We start from the raw sequence: 25,578 nt of genomic DNA, 5'->3' as shown, positions 1-25,578 counted from the left end.
CAGAGAAAGCCCGTCACAGCAACGAAGACCCAGTGCAACCAAAAATAAATAAACAAATAAATAAACAAAAATATCATTTATTATTGAGGAACAGTTTGTAAGTATAATTATGCATTAATCACTGAATTCAAACCTGTAATATTTGAGGTAGCTTTGTCATTTTATACCTAAAATTAAATAAAAAGGCCAGGTCCATCCTGACAAATATAGTGTTTCTCATGGCACATAAAACTTCTTATGGCAGAAAGTCAAGGCCAATTGGCATACATATCTAAGACTACTGTGGAAAGTAAATGCTGACCCTGCATTTAAAATAATGAGAAGCTGATTAGTAAAATCAGTTTCTTGAAGAAACATTGTTCTGTTTTCTTTTTTTTCAAATGGTAATAGTCATTTTTAATAACTTCCACTGTGTTCATACTGATTGTTCAGTGTTTTTTGTTTTTTTTTTAGGGATAAGGCTCCAACACTCTGGTACTTCAGTAGGAATCATAGTTTTGACATGCTAAAGACAAATCATTCTTGACCAATCTTCAATCTGGTATGTGGTTTTAGCCAAGAATTTGAACTTTATTTAATCAGTAAACAGTTATTGAATATTTACCACATGCAAGGAACTCTGCTAGATTTTTGGTGATTAATCTGTGATAAGTGCCCTCAAGATAGTGCCACTCACTTCCTAGACCTCTGCTCAGTTGGATCCCAGTTCAGTTCGGTAACAATCTTCACCATGAAGCTCACCCTGACTACTTAAAAAAAATTGCAAATCCTGTTCCCTGTCTTGGTTTATTCCACCCCCATGTACTTATCACCCTCTAGCAAACTATATCATTTTACTTATATATTATGTTTATGGTGTCTCCTCCACAACAATGCATAAGTGCCACAAGCACAGCCATTTTTATTTTGCCCATTGATGTATCCCCAGCACTGGGAAGGGTGTCTGGCACGTAGAGAAGCTCAATAAATATTTGTTGAATGAATGAATATGAGTACAGCTTAGTTGAGGAAACAAGACATATGCATAGTCACAATCACTTGGCAGAGTCACGTAAAGCAAAGAAATAGGTTTCGAAGTGTTCTGAGTATTTATGGGAGACTTCTCCCCCAGTTTTATTGAGATATAACTGACATACAACTTTGTATAAGTTTTAAGGTGTACAGCAGAATGACTTCACATGCTTATCTATTGTGAAATTGTTGCCACAATAAGTTTCGTTAACGTCCATCACCTCATATAGGTACAAAATTTTTTTCCCTTGTGATGAGAACTTTTAGGGGGAGACTTTCTGAAGAGGCTCCTCTACTGTATTCCCATCTTTGCCTTAGTTTCTCTGCATACCCAATAAAAAAGTTTTTGGTACCATGTTGCAAATTCTCGTAGGAGAGAGCCCTATGCCAGTATTATTGCCTCATTAAATGCCAGCTGGAAGAGGACTGCAAACTTAAAGTCCTGTGGGTCTTCCTTCTTTCAGAAGTTCAGTTAAACTCTAGAATTATCATATTGATAACAACTTAGCACTTACACTAAGTGCTAGGTGTTAGTCTAAGTGCTTTATTAAGCATTAACTCATTCAGTATAAATCCAGAGTAGCAGGTGACTCTTAAATGAGTTACTGAAGAGTGATTAAAGCCTTCCTGTTAGTTTCATTCATACATTTAAGTGGACAATTTAGCAGGGATACATGAGAAGTCAGTGCAGATGAAGCAGCTGTGAAAGGAACCTCTCCTTTGTCTTTGTGTGAGGTCCATGGGCTGTTCCCAACCAATGATGACTGAGTGTGGCAAAGATACTAAGACAAGCTTTGGGGTGGCAGTGTGTATAGTGGTTAAATCCATGGCCTAGCTTGGAATACTCTACTTAGAGACTAACAAGTCACCAAGGGCAAGTTTATTCAATGTAAGGTTGAAAAATGAGTAAAAATAACTATCTCATAAAATATCTCATGAAATAACTATCTTATAAAAGTAAGCATACATGCCATAATGTATGCTTAACACACTTAACACAGCTTTTATAGCTTTCAGTAACCTTCTGTAAATTACAGTTGATGTTATGTGTTGTCTTTTGGCTCTTCTCTTTGCTCAGGCAACAAATCAGAGAAAAATGTGAACACATATTAGATCAGTGATTCTCAAACTTTAATGTGTGTGAGACTCACCTGGAGGACTCATTGAAACAGATTGCTGAGCCCCACCCTCAGAGATGCTGATTAAGTAGTTCTGGGATGCCACAGGAGAAATTGCACGTCTCAAAAAATTCCCCGGTGCTGCTGCTTCTGCTGCTGCCTGGGAATTGCTTTAGAACCACGACTTTAGAATTATAAACCTCCATCTCCACCTAGTGGCTGATTTCTGAAATACAATACACGTTTCATTTAGTCCTCATAAGTGTCCTGTGAAATAATCATTGTCTTCATTTTACAAATCATGAAACGAAGATACAAAGAGTTAAAGTAATCTTATTAAGGTTTGACAAATAGTATATGGAGAACTGATAATTGGATCCAGACTGTGAGGCTCCAAAGCCAATGATCTCATTCAATGTTATCCTGTCTAAAATACATTTTTCAGACCATTTCCTCCAGTAATTCCACTTCTGAGGAAGTAATCAGAAGTATGGACAAAGAGGAATAAAGATATTTATCACAACATTGTTTATTATAGTGAAAATTCATAAGAGACTTTAAGCCCATCATTGAAGGGAATGATAATATAGTATATACTTGAGAATATTTTACAGACAACAAACATGAAGCTTTAAGTATTTTTAATTATATGGAAATTGCTTATATAACGTGAAGAGGGAAATGTAGGCTATTTCATAAAATAATTACTTCAAGACCCTCCCTCCCTTATACACATAAAAGAGAAAATAGACCAAAGTATTAACATTGGCTAGTGGGATTATGTGTTATTTTTATTTGTTTATCTTTTACTTTTTATTACTTGCCAAATATTCTACAATGAGTATGTATTTCGGTAACTAGAAAAATATTAATTGTTATTAATTTTTATTTTTAATCAATTATATTAAAATTTGGGAAATTCTAAATTTCTATCCATTTACAAAATGTATTTAAAGAAAAAGTGACATTTATTTAGCATCTACTCTGTCCTCAGCACAATGCCAGTTACTGTGATAGTTACATGAGATGAATAAGAACTGAGCCTCCCTTTTTAGGAGTTTTCTTCCCTCTTCTATAGGTAGAACTAACACAGGAAAAAATCAGCACATGATATAAGACAGTGAGTGATTAAATATAAAGAACGATGTGCTGTGAGCCTTCATGGAAGTTGGGGAGCTTAGGGCTAGGGTAATCTTGGAGGAGATATTAACGGAATAGGGCCTTCATGGATGGAAGTAGAACTTTCTAGAACTACATGAGCCAGGCAAAGAGACAGGAGGAAGCATAACATACATGTAGGAATAGAGAGAGGATTGGCCTGCCCCTCTTTCTTTGTGTTGTGTATCGAACCTGTCATTTACATGCTTCATTTATATAAATCCCCTCAAATTGGTGATATTCAGTTTTTTCAGTGGTTGAGACCTTTGTGTTCCTTCTCTGGTGAGTGTGCAGTTACCCCTTACTTACAGGAAATAGCCTAGCACTTCACCATTCCAACTTTGATCTACCAACTGGCTGATTCAGCATCATCTGGGAGCATGTTCATTATACAGAATTACAGGCCCCACTCCAGATCACAGAACCAAAGCCTGCATTTTAATAAGATTCATGTGCACGTTAATGCTCGAGAAACTTTGATGTAGCGTGCTGTGATTAGACTCACTCTTTAAGGGCATGGTGGATGATTTGGGAGGGCCACATATTAACCAACACTTGAGAAGGAATATTTTTGCCAGGTTAACCATAGCGAATACCTGCTGTATACAGCGCAGATAAGAATGAGGCATGGTTATTTGGATAAGTACAGAGGAAACTACTGTCCCTTTTTTTTTTTTTTGTGGTACACGGGCCTCTCACTGTTGTGGCCTCTCCCGTTGCGGAGCACAGGCTCCGGACGCGCAGGCTCAGTGGCCATGGCTCACGGGCCCAGCTGCTCTGCGGCATGTGGGATCCTCCCGGACCGGGGCATGAACCCGCGTCCCCTGCATCGGCAGGCGGACTCTCAACCACTGCGCCACCAGGGAAGCCCCTACTGTCCCATTTTGACGAAGCACAGAAATGGAGGGTGCAGGTGCTGTGTCCTCAGGGAGATGAAATGGGGCACTGTGATAGCAGAGGACCTTGACTGGGAAGGTGATGGGGCATTGAGGGCAGCTTCATCTATTTCACAGTTACATCTGTGTTGAATTACAGCTTAGTTTCCTCTTTGCTCCTTTATTTGAAGAATTCTGCTCTTTCAGCATGGTATTCTGTTTGTTACCAGCTGAATCCTGTTTATTGGCTATGAATTCAAAGGGAGAGAAAAAGATCCAGTGGCTGATGTTACTGGGCTAGGGATGAGGTGCAGAGGCATGGAAGAACAGGTGGACAAAACCAATAGCTATAACCCATTATTAAACGGTGATTACCTCTTTCCTATCAAGTGCAGTTTTCTTCTGAGTTTTAGTTGTGTACTTGGTCTGAGTCACAGTGAAACCTTTGAGGTTTTTGTGAAGGAAGGACAGAGCTGTTGACTTCCAGTCCTACATTTCTGTTTCCCTTTTTGGCTTTTAGAAATAAAGTTTCGTTTCCTGAAGACAAGATGAATCTTCTTTAGGGTCCTTCAGGTCACGATCAAAGGAGACTAGGTTAAGTGAGGGCAGAGTCATGTCAAAACAAATGATAAAAGTAACTCACATGGCATGTCTTGTGAATTTTCTTTAAAGATGTATAAATTTAAGACTCTGATATGAGTGACTAAAATAAATCATGTTCAGGGGATCCAAAAAGCCAGGGAAGAATCTCTTTGATAAGGGCTACTAGGCTGAGTTTTCAGAGGTGGTTTGACCCTATATTTCATCATCCTATTTTGCTTCTTGCTCAAAGTGAAAAAATAAAGGACTTCCTTCAGCTAACTGGATCAATGCCCAGCCACCCCTTAGAGAAATCTGTTATAGGCTGTGAGACAGAAAAGCTTATAAGGCAAGTGTGTGTTAGCTTTGCTGGATTATTTCCTTTGTTTGTCATCCTCAGATATTATTTTCTTCTTCTTTAATTTATCAACTGGAGTCATCACTAGGATATATCCAGCTATTTTAGAATCAGCAGGTGATGGCCACTAAACATAGGAACTCATCATAGAAATAGGGCCACGGTGGTGGGATGGGGGCACTAGAGGCAAGAGGGGATCACTTTCAGAGCCTGCCATCCCCACTGTATGCACCTTCATCTTAGAGCTGACCTTAAAAGCTTAATGAATAACTCAGCAAGGGCACACAGAATAAGTTTTTTATTGTAAGGAACTTAGCCCTGGTATCCAGGTTTATGGAAGAATACCTATGGTGGTAAGAGGAAGAGTCGTTTTCTACAGGGATGTCTCCTCCTCCTTTTCTTCACTCTATATTCTCAAATTCAGTAGATATTTTTGTCCCCTTGTGCTTTTACATTTTACATTACAGAGGTCTCAGATGATAAATTAAAGCTGTGGTGCCTCGTAGATGAAGATCCATTGACATATCTGCCAAAAGAAATATATGATTCATGCATTTTGATGAAATACTGAAGTGAATGAGTATTTTACAGTGAAAGTATTCATATCTAGATTTTAAAAATCATTTGGAAAATAGTAATGAAACATAACAATGTAGTTTTATTTTGATGAGGATAATTCTTAAGAGACAGTTTTATATAGAATAAGTTAATAATTTTTCAGTGTGTGATTAAAATCTGGTGGTGGCGGTGGTGGATTTAAGCACCTAGTTGATTGGCCTAGGTAATCTACCTCTAAGATCCCTTCTTACCCTGAGATTCTACAATGCAAATGTTGTTGACTATGTAAAGCTACAGAGTGTGGTGGCTTGTTCAGCATCCCAGATGGTTTACCCACAGGACAAGCACACTGTGCTATTTTCGTGGGAGCTTCAAAAGCTGTTTTAAAACCAGTCAATAAATATTTATAAGCTGTCTACTATGTGCAAGACACTGCGCCAGGAACTTGAGAAGACTCAAAGGACAAGAATCCTCAGGAAGTTTTCAACATATTTTCTTATTGTCTTCTTGTGAAATCTGTCCCAGGAAATTTTCTCCTAATAAATTCCTAAGAGCTAAAAGGTAACTTTCTAGATAATTCAGAGAATTCTTCCTCTCTAGGAAGGAATATACAGAGAGTAGGCCGAAGTGCCATTATTAAAAACAAAACAAAATACCTAGATGTATTCTAAGCAAGGCAGTATAGAAATATCTACTTTACAAAATAATTTACACTATTTAATCAAGATACAAAGGAAGTGTGTCTGTGAATAGTTCTACCAGGGCATGAAGAATAAGTCTATATGTTAGTAGTAGCATACACCGGTAGGATCACTTACACTGGGCTACTAAAGAAATTAACCACTGAGTGTTTCTCTTATTTGATTGAGATAGTGTTACCCCCAATATATTCTCTAGATCTTGCAGATTATGAGTTGGTGATGGGGTATGGCAAGTCCTACTCTTTTTATCTGATGCTCAGTCGAAGAGGGGGAGTTCTTCCCTCTCTACCTTCCTAAGTCTTGTCTCCAGGCTACTAGTTCTGGGTAAATATTCTCTCTTCCCCCATTCTTCTTCTTGAATGTGTTCCTCTGGCTTAGTTGTGTCTACCTGGTAAAGGCCATAAGAAAATTAAAAATAAAAGTAGGTAATAGTGTCTACTATTTCCAAAATACATTCTACAATGATGGTTAGGCTGGGCCAAGAGAAAAATTGGGATAGAATTTAGAGGAAATACAAAGAGGGAGTGAGATGGGCAGTCTTAAGATATGCAAATGGTATAGCAGGGAAAAAAGATAAATGGAAGGGAAGAAAGGAGTCAGAGAAAGAGATTGATTGACAAGTGATACATTGGGAGACAGAACAGAAAGGTGAAAAGAGAGGAAGACATATGGAGAAAGTAGATGTAAAGACTAGTGATGGTTAAAGATAGCTTATTATATAAGAAGTGATAGAGGAAGATGGGGAAGGAAAAAATAGAAAGCTAAACATAGAATGGTTGAAAGAAAGAAAAGAAGGAAGGAAGATAAAAAAGGAAATGATAAAGGTAAAGAAAGAGGTAGTAGAAGAAAAAATTCCAAAAGAGAATATTAACCAGGAAAAAAAAAAACCTGACAAAGACCAACATGAGAAAAAAAAAAGTACAGTGCATTAGGGTTATATTGATGTATAGCTCTCCATACATAAAATGGAAAATTCATCTGCTTTTCTGTCTTGCAAAACCAGACAATTTTGCAAGTATGGAACCTTGAGAGAAAAAGGAAGAATCGGCAAGCAAAGGGAAACTAATCCAGACAAGTGGCTTCTAAGTTTCAAGGCACTGGTGGTCATAGCCTTCCTGTTTTTTTTTTTTTAAGTGTGTGCTAATTGGTGACAATACTGGATCTAGCAACTCCCAGAGCCCCAACCTCCTATTGCTGGAATGGGGAAAAACTTAAGGATAACCAAGAGGGTGAGATACTTATCAAATCTTGGGGGAAGAATGTCTGGAAACCACTGTAGAATAGCAGGTATTTTCCTTCCCCAAAGAATGCTTGATTGAGATAATTCCTAGGCCTAAAGTAGTAAGCAGTCTTGCACCTGGTCCTGTGGATTGGTCCCTACTTGAAGAGAATCAAATAGAGTGTGTTCATCTCCATTAAGTGGGTCTACATTTATATTCTGAAACTGTGCCCTGGTAGCTAACTCAGCCAATGAGTTAGGAATTTCAGTAGGCATAATTGGATCCCCATCAAATGAGCCTTGCCTTCCAATGCTAGATGGAGTTCCAGTGCTGGAGGTGTGATACTTTGTTAATTTGGAGGCAAAACATGGTAACTGTAGGATGCTAGATGGTCTCTGCTGCCTTTCACCCTCATTTCCTTGCACTTCACTTGGAATTCCTTCTGGCTTGGGACCTTCATCAGGTGTACCAATAACAAGCTGCTCAGGAGTAAGATCAACAGTTCTTTCATTGAGCTGGTTGCCTTCAAATATTTGTTCCAAAATGTTTCCTTCTCCTCCAAGATCACTTTTGAGGCAAGGTGTATTCTTTGATTGAAGGGAACTGGTTTCGGGAAAGGGCATAATTCCCCTTTGGCCCAACTGATTTATGGAACGTGGTGTGTTCCTCTTCAGAGTGGACATGTCATCTCTGAAAGGACTTGGGTTTTGACTTTCTCCAGGCAGTCTTTTCTCTGAGCTGTTTCTTTGGCCAGCTAGGATGCTTGTCGGGGAGATAGTATGTCTTACATGCTTAGTTTGACTGTCTTCTATATACACAGGGCTGGTGTCTTGGTTCTCCCCTGGTGCAAGACCAAAAGATGGAGTGTAGTCTTGTAGAGCAAGTGGATTGTCCTTGGGCCCTGTGGAGCCACCAGCACAGCAAGGGCCTCTCTGGCTTAGGTGAAATAAATGTGCTGCTTTTTGAACTGCTGGGTAACTTGGAGGAATTAAGTCTGGGAAAACCAAGTGTTCTCTCTCTGGTGAATTTAACCTAGTGATCTGCATGCCATAATTCAAATTCTCACCTTCATGCCATACTGGATTTTTCTGAAGCCCAGCTGGGGAGTCACTGGAATAAGGCTTGTTCTCCTTCTGGTATGGTGAACTAGCAGGGACTTTGTGTAAATTTGTTGGCTGATCCCAGAAATTTCTGTTAAAATATGGCTTTCTTTCTTTCTGCTCTTGGGCTTGAATCCTGTGGTCCCAGGAGTTCCAAGAAGGAAGCATAGTGCTTTCTTCTTGTCCAACGGCATTATTAGCATAATAGCCCCTGCTCTCCACTGGCCGCGGTTCGGTGGGAGCTGTATTATATGATGGGAAATTCTCATCTGGGCTCCAGGGGTAAAATTCACCATAAGGGAAATCCTTCCTGGGTTTTGATGGATTAATATCTAAGGAATAGGGAAGGTATTCCTTTGGTTGATTTGAGGTATATTGCTCGCCTTCATAGTGCCTAACTGTTGGATCTCCTTTAAAGCTTGACTCCGCCACACTCCATCTACTTTGTCCTGGAAAAGATTCATCTCCAGTTGGATCTATTGGGTCTTCTTCATTATAAGGGATTGTCTTTTTTGGGTCTGGAGTATTCATGGGATAGTGTGGATTTTCAGGTTGCCTCATTGTATTGGGAGAATCATCTCTTTCAGCCCATGTATTACTTCTAAGGTATGGTGAGTTTTCCCTGGGATCATAGGGGTTATAGTCAGGGTAGTAAACACATCCTCCAGAGCCATGGGAAGGATGAGGTAAGTGTTCTTCATGCCTTCCAGGATCTTCCTTAAAAGGTGGAGAGATTTCTTGTTGGTTCCAAGTATTTCTTCCATCATTAAAATGTTCCCTTGCAGGGGAAGGAAATCCCTCAGGGTACACAGGCTGATATATACTGTGCTTTAATTCTGGCTGATTAATTTCTGATTCATATGGAATTCTTCTTGGCTCTAAAATAATCCCTTTGAGCAAATTCTGGCTTTGGGTTTGTCCATTAGAATTTGGAGCTCTTCTGGAATCTCCTCTCAGGTAATAAGAGTTTTCACGTTGACCAATAGAATTAAAATTTGGGACTAGCATGTTATCCTCAGGGTGAGGCAGTTTATAGTTTGATTTATTAACTCCATAGTCTTGAGAGTTTCTCCAGGGGCCACTTGGATCCCTTGTAGGAATGACTATTCCTTCTTTTTGACTTACTGGCTTCTCTCTTGGATTTTGGATGTTTTCATTGTGGCCAACAGTACCATGTTTGGGACCCAGAGGGGCAACATTGGTTCCCACAGGGTGTTTATTTGGCCCTTCAGGCTTTCTTCTGAAATTTGCTGCATTTCCTGCATAATTGGGAGAGTTGCCTCTTGCAGTGGAAGCATAAGCTCTGCGGTATATTGGATATCCTGGACGAACTGCTTGTTTGCCTTCCAAAACAAAGGAGTTCCACCAGGGACCCCTTTGAATTTGTCGATTTCGGTAAAAAGGCCCATTACGTTTGTGCCCCATAGCGGTGCCAGTAGGTCGCCATTGTCTTCCTGCAGGAAAACTATGGATGTTAGGATTTGGATAATTTTCATGAATATTTGTCTGACTTGGTCCCCGTGGGGTTTGACTTCTTGGAACTCCCTGGCCTGAAACATTTACTGCAGGGCTGTTTTGAGCTGTAGCATTGCTCACAGTGTTAGACCCCTGGACACTGTTTCCTGTTGGGCTGGTGTCATTCCCACCCTGACTCCCTCTGGGATTGGGTGCATTTGACTGGGTAGAATTAGTTTCAGGAACTGTTGAATTAGCCGAAGGATCAGTGGCTGGACTTCCTGTTTTAGGAGGATCTTTTTCTTTTGGTTTTTCAAAATCTTGTTCAAACATCTCTTCTGAATAATAAGGAGGACGGCCCCCAAATCCATGATATCCAAAATATCCAAAGTAACGATTCTGTAGGGAAGAAGATGGAAATTGACAATTATTCTTTGTTTCCCACCATGGTGCTGCTTGGAATTTTAAAAAGTGATAATAAAAATCTTATTGGCCACATAATTTTTAAATCACCGTTGGCTATGCTTTCTTTCTTGAAATTTGATTCCTCCTTGGTTTCCATGACCCTCTTCCTTCTGGTACTCTTACTCTCTGACCATTACTTTTCAGTTTTCTCTTCCTAGGCCTGGATTCTAAATCTAAGTTCTTTTTGTTTTTTTTTAGGATTCCATCCTCTATCCACCTTATTCTTTTGTTCTCATTTTGCACACCTGCTTTGATCAATCTATTGCAGTCCAGTTCTTTCAATACAGATACATGCCAGTGACTCCTAAAGCCATAACTCTGGCACATGATTCTCTCCTGAGGTTGAGACAGCAAGACTGCTACACTAAAGAGTTTATGAGTATCTCCAATTGAATGTACCCAGACTGGACTCATTTTCCCCAAAACCTTATTCTCTAATATTCTATATCTAAGCAGAATTCACCACTATATACCCAGTTTCCCAAGTTTCCACTCTCTCCTTTATTTCCCCCAGATAATTAATGACCAAATCTTATAAAATCTAAACTTTCATCTTTGTCTCCTCCTCCTTTATCCCCAATACCCCTGAACTATTGCAACAGTTTTCTTACTGGTTACTCTGGATATAATTTTACTTTCCTATAATCCTGCCTGTCCATTGCCATCAGAGTAGTGGAGGTTGGGGGTGGGTATGTGGGAAAGTTCTGTCACTTTCCTCCTTAAATATTAATTAAAGTTGCCCTTACCTTACAGGACAAACTGTAAACCCAGAGCATAACATACAAAGCATGGTGCCAAAGAGTGGGACTCTAGACAAATATGGGTTAAAATCCCTATTCCACCAGTACTAATAATATGACTCTGGGCTAACCTCAGTTTATTCATTTGTAAAATGGAGATAATAAAATAATATCTACCTCATAGGTTATCATGAAGATCAAGTGAGGTAACATATATAAAGCTCAGTCCCTAGTACTTACTAAGTGCCTGATAATAATAATATATAATATTAATAAAGATAATTATTATTTTAAATAATCATCTGGCCCATAACAATTATATCCAGCCTCATTTCCTCCCCCTTGTAGTTTATGCGGTTGTAAATCACACTACTTGCAGCACTATTCACAATGACCTTAAAAAAGAAGGAAACTCTGCAATATGCACCAACATAGATGAACCTTGAGGACGTTTTGGTAAGTGAAATAAGCCAGTCACAGAAAGATGAATTCTGCATGATTCCATTTTATGAGGTATCTAAAAGAGTCAGATTCATAGAATTAAAGAGTAGAATGGTGATTGCCAGGGGCTAGGGGGAGGGGGAAATGGGGAGTTGCTAATCAACGGGCTTAACGGTTCAGTTAAGCAAGATGAATAAGATCTGCTGTAGAACATTGTACCTATAGGCAACAATATTGTATTGTATACTTCAGAATTTGTTGGGAGGGTAGATCTCATGTTGTGTTCTTACTACAATAAATAATAATTTAAAAACAGCTACTTTTAGTTCTCTGAGTACTCTATGTTTCAGTGCCTTTGCACATGGCTTCTTCAGATTGAACTTTCTCTTTGCCTATACATTTATCCCTCCTGGAGAGCTTGATTCATCTTCTGGACTCAGCTTGAATGCTCCCTTCTCTGTCCTGGTTTTCTTAGGCAGAATTAGGCTCTACTCTCAGGTGTCCCCAGCAGTATAGGCTTCTGCTTTAACAATTATCCCACTGAATTTCAGTTGCTTATTTTTCTGGGATTCTCCCACTTGACTTTCCCATGTGAAGTTTTTGAGTGAAAACATTCTTCTCATCTTTGTTTTCCCCAGTACTTAGCACAGTGGGAAGTGCTTAATGTTTGTTTAATGAATGATGCAATCATCATGAGCAGTGTCAGTTAGTATGTTTGTTAGACACACATGTGGCATTTAGGTCATTTAGTCTTTCTTTAAAAAAAAATACAATCTAAAGAAAAAGTATTTTTATCCCTACTTGTGGATAGAGATGAAGAGATGGATGGGTGAGGATATGTCTCGGACAGCATGCAGCAAATCAGGCAGTGTCCCTGAGAGGTGGAATGCAGATGTTAATACCTATGCAAATTGCCTGTGTCATCCTCCTTCACTCTCTCATGAAATGTTTGTAAAAATTTGAAGTGCCCATATTTACAATAACCAGGACATGGAAGCAACCTAAATGTCCAAAAGAATGAAATAATGCCATTTGCAGCAACATGGATGGACCTAGAGATTGTCACACTGAGTGAAGTCAGAGAACGACAAATATCATGTGATACCGTTTATATGTGGAATGTAAAAAAAAGGGTACAAATGAACTTATCTACAAAACAGAAATAGAGTCACAGATATAGAAAATAAACTTATGGTTACCAGGGGGTAAGGGGGAGGAGGGATAAATTGGAAGACTGGGATTGACATATACACACTACTATATATAAAACAGATTACTAATAAAGACATACTGTATAGCACAGGGAACTCTACTCAATACTCTGTAATGGCCTACATGGGAAAAGAACCTAAAAAAGAGTGGATACGTGCATATATATAACAGATTCACTTTGCTCTACACCTGAAACTAACACAACATTGTAAACCAACTATACCACAATAAAAATTCAAAAAATTGAAGTGCCCATTTCCAGGTTGCATGCACTTATCTGAATAATGATTTGGGATTATTTCACAATGATATATCTGAAAGCACCTTATGCTATTACTGAATAGGAATTTTCAATGTCATTGTTTTAACAACCCGCCCCTCAGCCCCTCCCCCTAGAACTATCAGGTTTCCACATTTCACTGAGGACATATCACATATTTAGGGGAAAAGAGGAAATACACTCCAGGGGTGGGGTACTGTGCCACAATCACTACAATGGCTTTTTTTGATGACACATTGCTAGAATATTTAAATAGTGTATCACTGCATTTGGCCCCTCTCCTAGTGTGGTGTACTAAAAAACCCATTGAATAGGATATCAGAACACTTGGATTCTGGGTCCAGTTTATCCTCTAACTCAGTAGGTAAAACTGAATAGTAATTTAGCTTCTCTTGGCTTCAATTTATTTGTACAATGAGGTCATTAGATGGTTACTTAATTTCCTTCTGGGGATAACATTCTGAGATAGATTTACTTCGTTCCTGTTGACTAGTTGTTCCATCACTGTTTAGAGTCCAGCATCAGCCTTGAGCAAAGGTTAGTAAGTTAGCCTTCTGAGAGAGAGAGAGAGAGAGAGAGAGAGAGAGAGAGAGGTTGATTTCTATACATGCAGGGGAGAAATGATATATCACATTTATTTTATTTTAGATTACTTGCTTGGTTTGTTTCACTTTTTAAAAATCACAGGTGCTTGAGCTACAGGTTCATGTGTTGGATTTTAACTTTCTTATTAGATAGGGATAAAAAAAAGCAGAGACTTTCATATTGTAATTCCTAATGAGGATTGTAGCTTTGCTTGTACTTACTCCACCTTCTTCATTGCTGACTGGTGGACGTCCATAACCTGGTGGTACCCTCTGAAAGGTGAAAGACACAATGAACACAGAGAAAACCACTTTCTATGTTGCCATTTGATTGTAAAACTCAAGATTTTTAAAAGTAGTTCAAGTCAGCGTTAGCACTGTTGGTGGCTTTTAGCTTCTGAGTCATTAGCTCTTAAAATCTAGCTATTAATAATTATGACATAACCATCAGTGAATTCTGGTAAATACAAAGCCTTCATCTGGATCCCAGGTTATCTTACGGAAAATACCACATGTGGCTGCATATCCTGGCAGTCGTCCTGCCCCATCACCAATGCACACACGTGTGCGTGCACACACACACACACACGCACAGAGATTTGAGTGCTGTTAGGATCCAAGCATCTATATTAGAATATCTAATAATTGAGATTAAATAATGATGTTATTTTTTGAATGTTTACATTTAAGGTGACAAACTGACAATCCTTCCTGGATTATTACTAAAATATTTTTATAGTCAAAACCAAGGTTTATTTTCCTAATCAAACTAGGAGGTTGGGTTTCTGCTCATAGGAGGGTTGAGAAAAGCATAGTGGGAGGGTTTCAAAAAGCAATTCAGCTCCCACAGAAGTTCTACATAGATGAGATTAATAGCTATTTCAGCAAGAGAATCATGTTCATCTCCTTTTTAAATCTTCACCTGGTACTGCCTTCATTTTCTTTGTTCAGTATTGCCAGTAAAAAGGATGTCACTCTTATAAGGAAAAAGAAATAAGAAATTTTTACTGCTTGAAATGAATTGTTCCTTGGTTATATAAAGCCTTCTTGGCTATAGAGTTGTAGACAAGAAAAACCAATGCCATAGCTAAATGAAGAGTCATCAAATATTTATTGATGTTGTTTTTGTTAGTTTAACTGCAACTGACCATTAATATTTCTATAGTTCAGTTAAGTTTGCGATTCATATCTTAAATGCTTGCCATGCAATTTCAACATTATGTTTTATTTTAATGATTTTAACCTTTAAAGGATTCCTATAATTATGCAAAATTCTTTACAATGAAATATCTTTGTCTAGAAATAATAAGACATTATGGAAGGATCTTAGCCTAATCATGGTTTTCAAACTCCATTTTGTCCCAGTTTCCCCATTACATTAAATGAGGATAATCTTTGTGTTTTCTCATCTCTTGGGTGAGGAATAGTAGTGAAGGAGCACAACCTTTTGAAATTAATTCATTATCTAAGTTAGTAGTAGTGTTGGATGATTTAGGCTATGTTCATTTCAACAATTTGAGTAAAAAATCCAATTAAAAAATTCTTTTTTTCCTACATGATTACTGATGTGATGATTTTGTTTCATATTCTCTACTGATTGGCATATGGCATTCCATTTAAAATGTATGAACTCAAATTAGTTTGAGATACAGCATGCTAATATTATTTTTCAGTTCTAGTTTAAAGGAAAAGAACTCACATGTGGAACATGCCACGGTAGCTGTTGATAGGGAAATAGCCCATTGCCAAATGGTGGGAATGCCTAGAAAGAAGAAAAGAATCAGAGTGATGTGGAAATGAGAAGAGTAAATGAAAAATGAAACAAACTTATTAAAGACAATTATTTAGAACTTGGAAGTCTACATCTTCCTTTGCATTAAACTGAATTTTTTAAGGGCAGAGATGATAATAATAATAATAACAATTAGTATTATTGAGCACTTACGTTCTAGGTAATGTGCTGAGAATTTTATACTAGTAAGCTCATTTAATCTTTACATAACTGTAGAAGATATGTGCTATTATTATTTTCATTTCACTTAAGATTCTGAGGTTCAGAGAAATTGAGTCACTTGCCCCAAATCTCAGAGCTGGTAAATGATTGAAGCCAGGATTCAAAGCCAGGAGTGTCTTTTCATTCAAATTTGTATTCTCTACAGCTATAATAGGTCTGATAATGAAGGCTAATTGACTCAAGACAACATTTTAGAAGCTCCATGATGGATGAGATCTTGAGAAATCATCTGCCCGTCTTCTTGTTTTAAGTCAGGACTACATTTATGCTATCCTGAAGTCCTGGAAGCAGTGTTAACTTTCAGAGCAATGTTTTAGACAGTCGAAGCATAGATCTGGAAGGGACTTAGAGAACATTCCATTTACTCATGATGAACCTGGAGCCTAGAAAGGCAAAGTGACTTGCTCAAGATCATACAACTAATAAGGGCCGTTCCTAAGAGTCTGTTCCCTGACTTTTCTGTTGGTGCTCATGTTTATACCCTGTTGCCTCTGTATTTTAAAAGGAGCTTCTCAACAGTATTTGGGTAATTTTCCATTAAATGAAGGCTAGAATAGACTTGCCAGGCAGTTTTGGATAGGTGGTGACAGCATCACCTTGGAAGAAAGTGTCCAAACTAATGATTCTGTTTTGTACATAGCGGTATCCGTGTTGAGGAGCATTGGAGGAAGTGTGTTTGTGGGGGTGGCATGGCCCTCCGAAGCCCTCTGAGGCCATTTATGACTCTGGTTTGGAATATTGCTGGGCAAGCCTCACCTGAGGTGTCTGGGTTTCCTCTTGGGGCTGAGTTGGGGTGAGTGATGGCTGCTTTAAAGGATGCTCCGGTAGGGGCTGTTTTAGTTGAGGCTGGTTGGGTTTCTGGGTCTCTGGGGCTTGATCAGTCTTGCTCTGGTGTTTGGGTGCTGAGGGAGATGAAGGTTTCTGTGGGCGCTTGTTGGGTGGTGGCTGAGGCCACATGGGCATCTGGTACGGCAGGAAGAGCTGAGGGAGCTGCATACCATTTCCATACAAGGGACCCAGTTGTGCCATCTGCAAGGGTAGTAAATAACAGTAAATTCACATGAGTGCTGGTACTCCAGCACTCCCCACCCTCTCTGTCAGTCTCTAAAACTCAGTCCAGGATCTTAAAAAGCCTATGAAGCTTAAGTCAACAATGGAAGCTTCAAGCTCTTTAGCTAGCATTTTATTTAATTTATTTATTTATTATTTTTATTTTTTATTTTTTTGCGGTACGCGGGCCTCTCACTGTCGTGGCCTCTCCCGTTGCGGAGCACAGGCTCCGGACGCGCAGGCTCAGCGGCCATGGCTCACAGGCCCAGCCACTCCGTGGCATGTGGGATCTTCCCGGACCGGGGCACGAACCCGTGTCCCCTGCATCGGCAGGCAAACTCTCAACCACTGCGCCACCAGGGAAGCCCTAGCATTTTTTTAAAAAATGCTCTCATACTTTTTATTTTTGTTATTTTTAAAAATTGGAGTATAGTTGCTTTACAATGTTGTGTTAGTTTCCACTGTACAACGAAGTGAATCAGCAATATGTATACATATATCCCCTCCCTCTTGGACCTCCCTCTCACCTGCCTAGCTAGCATTTCTTTACATGTTTTCTTACAGAAATGAATTTCAGTCTTTCAGAAAACCAAGGAAACAAAGCAAAAGGCAGAATTAGGTGAGAAATTTCAGTTAAAGAATTCAGCTTATAATTTTCTAACTCTGAAGCCCTGACTTCAGGTAAAAAGTATACAAGTCAAGTTACAGAGGAGTTGATATCAAGTTCACAATTCCTGTGACTTGTTATAGGCTGGATGAAGAGGAGAAAGAGCAAAAAGAAGACGAAGTGAGAGTGTTAAAAAAAAGAGAAAGAGTAAAAATTTTATGTGTGTAAATATCCTTATATGGGGCCTGTGCTTCTCGATTACAGGTGAATTCTCATTAATTCCGTTTTCATTATGAAAATCTCCACAATTACAAGGTTGGCAGGGAAGCAAAAGCAGTTATAATCTGAAAATGCTAATGTATGAATTGACCTCTTAAAACAGTAGTTCCCATTCAAACATTCCCTCTCTGACTTAACACCAGTCTCTGTCTCCAGGCTTCATTAATCAGTCTCTCACTGTCTATGGATGATACACACACAATACCGTGCAAATGCCATGTGGATTGATGGAAGGTGAAATTGCAAATCTTGCATTAAGATGTAGGATTTCATGACAATTAAGTTGGTAAAAATTTCAAATCACTGGCAAAGTTGCTAAAACTGAGAATGAGAGTTTGAAAAGTTGGGCCTATCAAAAGATAAAGATGAGAAAATTGACAATGGTGATGGTTTTAGGTGAGAGGCTTTAAAAGAGAATGACTTGAATGAAAAAGATTAAGGGAAAATTGATGAAGTCCTTGATTTTTCCCCTAAATGGGTCTCATGATCATGTTACCAAAGTCAAAAGTAACATATAGTATTATTGTACTATCATACAATTTTTTCAGAAAAATTATGCCAGAAGATTCAACTGATAATACGTTCATTATTAGTTAGTTCTAAGAATTAGCACATAGTGGGAAGTATAAGCTAAATTTTAAAAATTAGACAAAAACTTATTTCATAATTTTAGTGTTATCTTTCAAGATAATCCAAATAAAACTTTATCCTCCTCCCAGTATTTACTTATGCTATTTTTTGTTCTCATTATTTGTAAATATATCTTGTACAGTCTTTTCCCAGAACAAATTTCTCTCAAATATAAAGAAGCAGTGTAATTAATAAATGCTTTTTTCTACATGAAAGTACAATATTAATGAATAAGAAGAAAATTTGGTGTAAGGGGATAGGTGAAACAATTTTTTTTCCTTGAAACTCTTATAATGGTTAATTAAAACATGTGAATAATGATTGGTGTCTTTATTAGCTAAGACAAACCTTATAACTATCTGTATATAAACAAGAAATCATTAGAAATAATATAAAGCGGAACTTACAGGTGGGGAGTTCATAAAGTTGAAGTGACCATAGCGCATCTGTGACAAAAGGAATCCATTTATGTGGCACAAAGTGAAAATTTTTTATTCAATAAAATCACAAGAAGCAAGTTTCTGATTTTTAGATATAGCAGTCATAATGTCTTTTACTAGTTGTACATGAATTTAAAATAAGTAATGAAATTTAAAAACCTTCTATGGCACTATGATTTGAGAGTTTAAGAGGTAGAGTCCCTCTACCTCTTTCATAAGAAATTTTATATATCAGAAAGTTTTCCATTATTCTCCTTTTTATTTTTTATTTTTTGGTGGCACCTGCAGCTTGAGGAATCTCAGTTCCCTGACTAGGGACTGACTGGGCCTGGCATTGAAAGCCCAGAATCCTAACCACTAGGCAACCAGGGAACTCCCTAATATTCTTTTTAAATGAACTCTCAGGACAGGGCTCTGGAAAATGTCTCTCCTGAGACTAAACATACATACCTCCTCACTTTTACTGCTAAATCCAGGCATTCGGGGCATTTGCATCTGGAAGTGAGAGAATATTTGTGACAAATTCAGAACATCAATTGAAATAAGCCCAGGAATTTTCCCCAAACTATGCAACAATAGAACATAAAGAAAAGTCCTAAATTTTTTTAATACTCACTGGCATAGCTATGGAATAACAAAGCAGACCTAGAAAGACCAGGAGAATCTTCATTTTTCCACTTGGTACCTGGGATACAAAACTGGATTTTAGTTTTGAACTGTGAAATAATTCTGCTGGGGGCACTTGGTGCTTATCCAGGCACTAGCCCACCTGCCTGTCAAGGAGAACACTGATATACACAGTGAAAGGGACCTCTGCTGCCATGTTTATTTTACATTAAGAAACTATTAGATGGTTATTACCTGGTACTGTTCTAAGCTGCCAAAAGGGTCAGTTAAAAAGGAAAGGTAAAAGTAAGAGGGAGAGAGAGAGAGACAGAGACAGAGAGACAGAGAAAACATTGATGCTTGAAAAGATGGCTCATAGCACTGGAATGTGAAAATTAGAAATTAGAGTTTATCTTGAAAAATATGAATATTGGTGATTTTGAATTTCTAGTTGCTAGGCTGGTTTAGAAAGTCATAGTAGTGTCTATATTCACTGTTCAGGATAATCTCAGTCCCAGTGATGGGACAATCCAAAATCAGTACTTTGAGCTAGTTTCTGAGGTGCTATAGACTACATTCCATTATAAAAAGGCTTGTTATGTACACTGGAATGTTTTAGAATCTATGCTTTTCTTCTTTCCGCTATTGTTGTTTCTATTATTATTATTGTTATTATTTAATCTTTTTACAAATCACTTCTGCTCAAGGTCTGGTAAAAGAAATGGGAAAAAATAAGAAAAACTATAAATTTATCTCTTTGTTAGACACTTTGATTAAACATAGAGGAAAAGATAGAAACTATAGACAAATATGAAGTTCAGAGATTGTTTTCATGGATTTTATTTATCCCACTCTAGTTAATTATGCAAGGCTTATATAATTAGTACTTGTATTTACATCTTTGAATAAGGTTTCTTCTAAAGCATTTACTTGGGTAACCCCTTAAGAAAACTCTTCCACTTGCATATACAATAGACAAAAATAAAGGTTTTAATCAGAATGATATATTTTCACGGTTTATCAGATGCAAGACAATTCCTAGCATAGTAACCAGGATATAGACACCAGTATTTGCTCATTCCTTTTGTTTCTTTCATTTCCTGGGCATGAAATGCACCTAGTAGTGATTTGAGCCAATGCTCACCCTTCTACTTGCTTTCCACAGAAGCAATATAACTAGAGGACACTTCATCATTTTCTTAAACTGTAGGTTTAAACAGTTACCGTTTATATATCAGAGAAATTGGGAGAGTGTAATTAAACAAAGGAAGCAGTAATATGTAAATGTCTTTCCTACCAATTAAAGATTTTCAGAATCATAGCATTGTAGAGAATTAAAAATAACTGAAACTAGTGTGCTTAGTATAGGCTACAACAGCACAAGGAAGTTAATAAAGAGAATACTGGTGAATGCTTTCCTAAATCTATTTTCTAAGATTATGGCCTGAGATTTTGGGGGAAGCTTTGTATGTTTAATTTCTATCTTGCTTAATCATCCATCTAATTTCTATAGTAGCAGTCACTGAGATTCTTGATAATACTAAACACTCATATAGGAAGATGTGGTCTTTTGTTTTGCAAATGTCACTCTTTTATAAAACTAATATGTTGGATGACTTTAAGATTCCTTCCATCTCTAAAAATTCATGATTGGATAAAAGTCTATGCTTAGCTGTTTTTTTAAATTATAATGATTGTTATGGAATACAATGACTATGTAAGTTCTTAGTTCTGACATTCCATCTGTGGTCTCAGATGCTCTTTTTTCTTCTGACATATTTAAATAGTGTTTTATCCTCTCAAGTGTACTTCTGACAGTATTTAGTTCGATATGTGATCTGTTTGTATTAGGAAAAATAAATGAAAATACTCACCAGGTTATCTAGCTTAGGAGATGAAGCTTCATGCCTGCACTGCAGCAGCAACATTTTTTCACCAAAATTTTCATAAGCCTTTAAGAAAAGTATAGATTTTGCATGAGAAGAAACTCAAATATAGAAATGAAACAAATAAATGAAGAAACTAAGAGCAAAACTTCAGCTCTACCTTTATTAGAGAGTTTTCAAACTCTCTTCAAGCTTAATCTTCTGTTGCTTTAAGAGTAAGGTGAAAGCTAAATCAGAGAGAAAATGACCCAGGCACTGTATTTTGAGATACTTTTAGTGCAATGTTGACAAAACTTGAATGCTCAATGGGGACGTGTACAAAAGCCCAGTGTTAAATGAGATCTAATTAGTTTGGAAGAAAGCTTATAAGAAAAATAAATACACCAACTAAACGAAGAAGTTTAAAGTTTTATCAGAAGATTACTGTGCAAAAATTGATTATCAACAAACATCAAAGAATGCAATCAGGAAGTCAACCAACATCTATGAATTAAGTTCATTATTTGGAACTATGTTAATTATGTTGAAAATCTCTAATACTCACCCAATGCCACTTAGAAATTCCAACATATAAAAAATAACTTCTACTTGAACTTTGCTAGCCTGTCTTTGAAATATATTCTTAATGGTCTACAGTGGAAATGACTACAAGTTGCTAAAGCCAGGGAGATCTCAAGAAGCTAGACACATTTATTTCTTAATGATAAAACAAAAATTCTTCATGAAGATGCCATGTTCTGTACCAAAAAGTCTTAAAATAAAAAGACTCCTCCTTTTCAGAAAGCTTGGGTTACATTTAAGCACTGTTGTAGACCTGCACAACCAATCAGCTTCGAGAAAAATGGTTTTGCCATCACAAGAGTTTAAAACACATCCAATGTAAAATTTATAATATGTTATTATAGGAGCTGTCAAATCAAGCCTCTTATGTGTAATAACAGTCGAGGAAAATGAGCTTACAGCAGTAAGATTTAGAAGATGCTTTCCTTGATGAATTTGGGGTTTTTTAAGTATAGAAGCATTGTTTATGCAAAGATATTTAGGGAACAAAGGTGAATGAATATTAACCATATGCTATTGTCATAAAGCATTGACCATGATCAAAAGGCAGGCCAAAATATGTATTTAGTTTAATATGTTTAGTTAGTATATATTTAATATATAATTAAAATTAACTGGAATGTTATGTCAACATTCAACTCAGTGACTTGATTTGATTCATATTACATAAGGATACCAGGCCATAGAGCTCTTTTTGAAGTCAGTATAGGTTAGTTACTGGGGATTCAGAGTTGTAGAAGAGAAAGGCAAAATGACAAATGAACTCTCAGCTATTCATGATAATACAACCTCATGAAAATCGGAGTTGAGAAATTCGCTGAAGGAATTATGTTATGGATGTTTTTAGAAATCTGACTTCCCATAATAAAGACTTCACTGCTAAATAAATAAATAGGACAATTATACTTTTCATTGACGAGAGCAAGCTTTGTTATCTTTGCTGAACTTAGATTCTCCTGTTCCCTATGGCTCCATTTGTAGTGGTGATATTTGCTTATTTTAGTGTTGGCATTTAAATAACAAGAATTTTTGAATTTGATGCCAAAAGATGGTTCCTACTTTGTGTGACTGTGCACATCAGTTCACCTAGGGGTTGTACAAGGTGCTGTTCTTCCAAGGCATGAGAGATGCCATGTCATTCCTCTTGGGCTAAATAACACTGCATTTTTTAGCCCTCAAACTCCCTGAATTTAGTACCACAAAGAATAAAATTGCACCGGAATAGATGACTTTAAATTGATCTCTAAATATCTTTTAAGTCTGTATGTGTCCAAGAAAGTGTGCAAAGTTATATCTGCTCCAAGTGTCTGACTGTCTTTATCTGACTTTGTAGAAACTGAGTAGGAATTACAATATTGTGTGTATGCTGAGATTTGTTTTAAGTGGTAGGACACTGAGGGAACAGTGTATTCATGAAGATGAAATGGGAATCGTGATGCTGGATGACCCTGGTTTCTGCCTGTACCCTTCACATAGAGGCTAGAGTTTTATCAGCCTTAGCCATATAGGTTCTTGGGAGTTGCTACTAAACCTCACTTGATCGCTTCTCTGTTTACCCTTGTTCCCTCTGCCATAAGGCTGGTTAGTGGTCATGAAATAATCCATGTTTTAAAAACCCATCTAAGGGACTTCCCTGGTGGTCCAGTGGGTAAGACTCCACACTCTCAATGCAGGGCGCCTGGGTTCGATCCCTGGTTGGGGAACTAGATCCTGCATGCATGCCGCACCTAAGAGTTTGCATGCCGCAACTAAAGATCCCGCATGCTGCAACGAAGATCCCGTGTGCTGCAACTGAGACCCTGCACAGCCAAAATGAATAAATAAATATTAAAAAACAACCCAGCTAAGCTATTGAATGGGTGAACTCTTAGTAGTGGTGGATCAGATTGAGAAAACAACCAAGCATCTTTTTTTTCTTTAAAAACACTAAAGAATTGCTTAACTCCATAGAATATTTTGAAATTAGTCCTTTGTGACTTTTCCTCCTTTACTCCAATTATCTTTACTTATTTTATAAATACTTTTTCCCTCCAAACGATTACAACTGTTTTTGAATATGTTTATTATTTGGCTTTTTAAATTTTTAGAATTTATCTCTCTCTCTTTTTTTCTCTGTTTCCCTCTTCGTCCATAAAACAAGACTTCTTATTCGGTCTGTGTAAACCCATGCCACTGTATGTAAGAATTTGTGTGTGGATGCAATTTTTTTCCCCTGAAGGAGAACCTATATCCTTGAAGCGTCTGTGACCTCCACACTCTCCTAAGATCCTCTCGTTGCCCTAGATTTTAAGCCATTGGGAGCAGAAAAATCTTCTGATTTCTATGGTGGAAAGAGACTGAGATTTGGAGTTGCCAGACCTGAGTTTAAACCTTCCACAAATTAACCAACTGTTTAATTTCCTGTTCAGTAAAATGGGGGTAATAAGTTTCTTCTAGGAAGTAATTTAAATAATGTGTGTAAAGTGCCTGACACCTGGCAGGCACTGAATGATGATCAGTGTATGACTGATCAATACATTAAGGTACTTTTGTGGTTCCACATTATACTTCATAATTAAGGACCTACGAGCAATAAAGGCAGTAATGATTCTCAGAGCAAATAGATCTTCTAAGCATGACTGTCACGCTGAAGTTCTGTGGATTATTATTAGTAGAACCCTTCCACACTGCAGATTGCTGAACTTAGGGTACTTGAAATAAAGTAGTGTTTTAGGAATCCACTATTGGTGGCCAAATAGTATCCAAGCATCCACAATCTTGATTTCTCTCTGGAACTATTCCTATAGCATATCTTCAGGCCCTAAATGTGAAACACCTTCTTTCATAAGGAAGACAACGTGTAGTTTAATCTTTCACAGGTTAAGTGGTTAATAATGTTTATTCCACAGACATTTCCCGAGCAGCCTCTTCATGCAAATCCCCAGCTGAGGTGCCCACCCATCCTGCATAAGCTGTTGGGATAGGAAAATTTCTGAGTCAGAACTCAGTAGTGGGTTTGAATTCTGGTATCTATGACTTAATTGTTTTAAAACCTTAGTCAAGTGACTTAAAGTCTTTAAGCCTCAGTTTCTTTGTAAATTGGGGGATAATAAAAGCATTTCCTTCATTAGTTTGTTGAGAATTTAATAATTTATTTAAAGTTCTTAGTACATAGCTTAAATAAATGCCACAAATAGATATATAAATGTTACCTGTGATTATGATTAGAGCTTGCTCAATAGCTGCTTTGTTACTGACCACTGATACATTTCTTAAAGATTTTTAAGGCTGTTTCACCTCTTTGTGCTTATTGATGAAAAAAAGAACACAAAGACAGAAAGCAAACAAAGAAACCTCCAAGGAGCAAACAAACATCTTCATAAATAGAATATAGAAAAAAAACTGGATCATAAAGTTTATCAGATTTATTCAGTTTAAGTCTAGCTTTTGATCTACAAATACAAAAGTTACTCTGTGATGCCAGTGAGTTACTGCTGGCAGGTGGTTATTTATTTGGGCCACCCTCAGAGGTAGTGTTTATATGTACTGAAGATCAGCTTAAAAATGACTCAGAATCTAAGAAGATTACTTTGTTCTCCATCTTCTCTCTTCAGTCTGAGAAGATGTAACCCAATAGTTAAGAACCCAGGCCTTGAGTTTCAAAATACTGA

At 37.5% G+C, this 25,578-nt stretch overlaps 1 protein-coding gene across 1 annotated transcript; it reads right to left on the bottom strand.

Moving 5' to 3' along the window:
• Window positions 1–7,548: 7,548 nt before the first annotated feature.
• Window positions 7,549–21,985, bottom strand: ENAM (enamelin). Its single transcript, XM_030764031.2, has 8 exons — window positions 21,356–21,985; window positions 19,492–19,560; window positions 19,326–19,370; window positions 18,843–18,881; window positions 16,626–16,898; window positions 15,555–15,617; window positions 14,078–14,128; window positions 7,549–10,532 (listed from the first exon to the last, which is right to left on the bottom strand). Exons 1-8 carry the CDS (start codon window positions 21,407–21,409, stop codon window positions 7,692–7,694), a joined length of 3,435 nt encoding a protein of 1,144 aa, XP_030619891.2. The 5' UTR covers window positions 21,410–21,985; the 3' UTR covers window positions 7,549–7,691.
• Window positions 21,986–25,578: the final 3,593 nt, after the last annotated feature.

This window comes from Delphinapterus leucas, chromosome 5, assembly GCF_059928025.1.
Source record: "Delphinapterus leucas isolate spDelLeu-1000000601 "Yukka" chromosome 5, BTC_Dleu_Yukka2, whole genome shotgun sequence".
In the NCBI taxonomy this organism is placed as follows: domain Eukaryota; kingdom Metazoa; phylum Chordata; class Mammalia; order Artiodactyla; family Monodontidae; genus Delphinapterus; species Delphinapterus leucas.
This window is presented reverse-complemented; position numbering and strand designations above follow the sequence as displayed.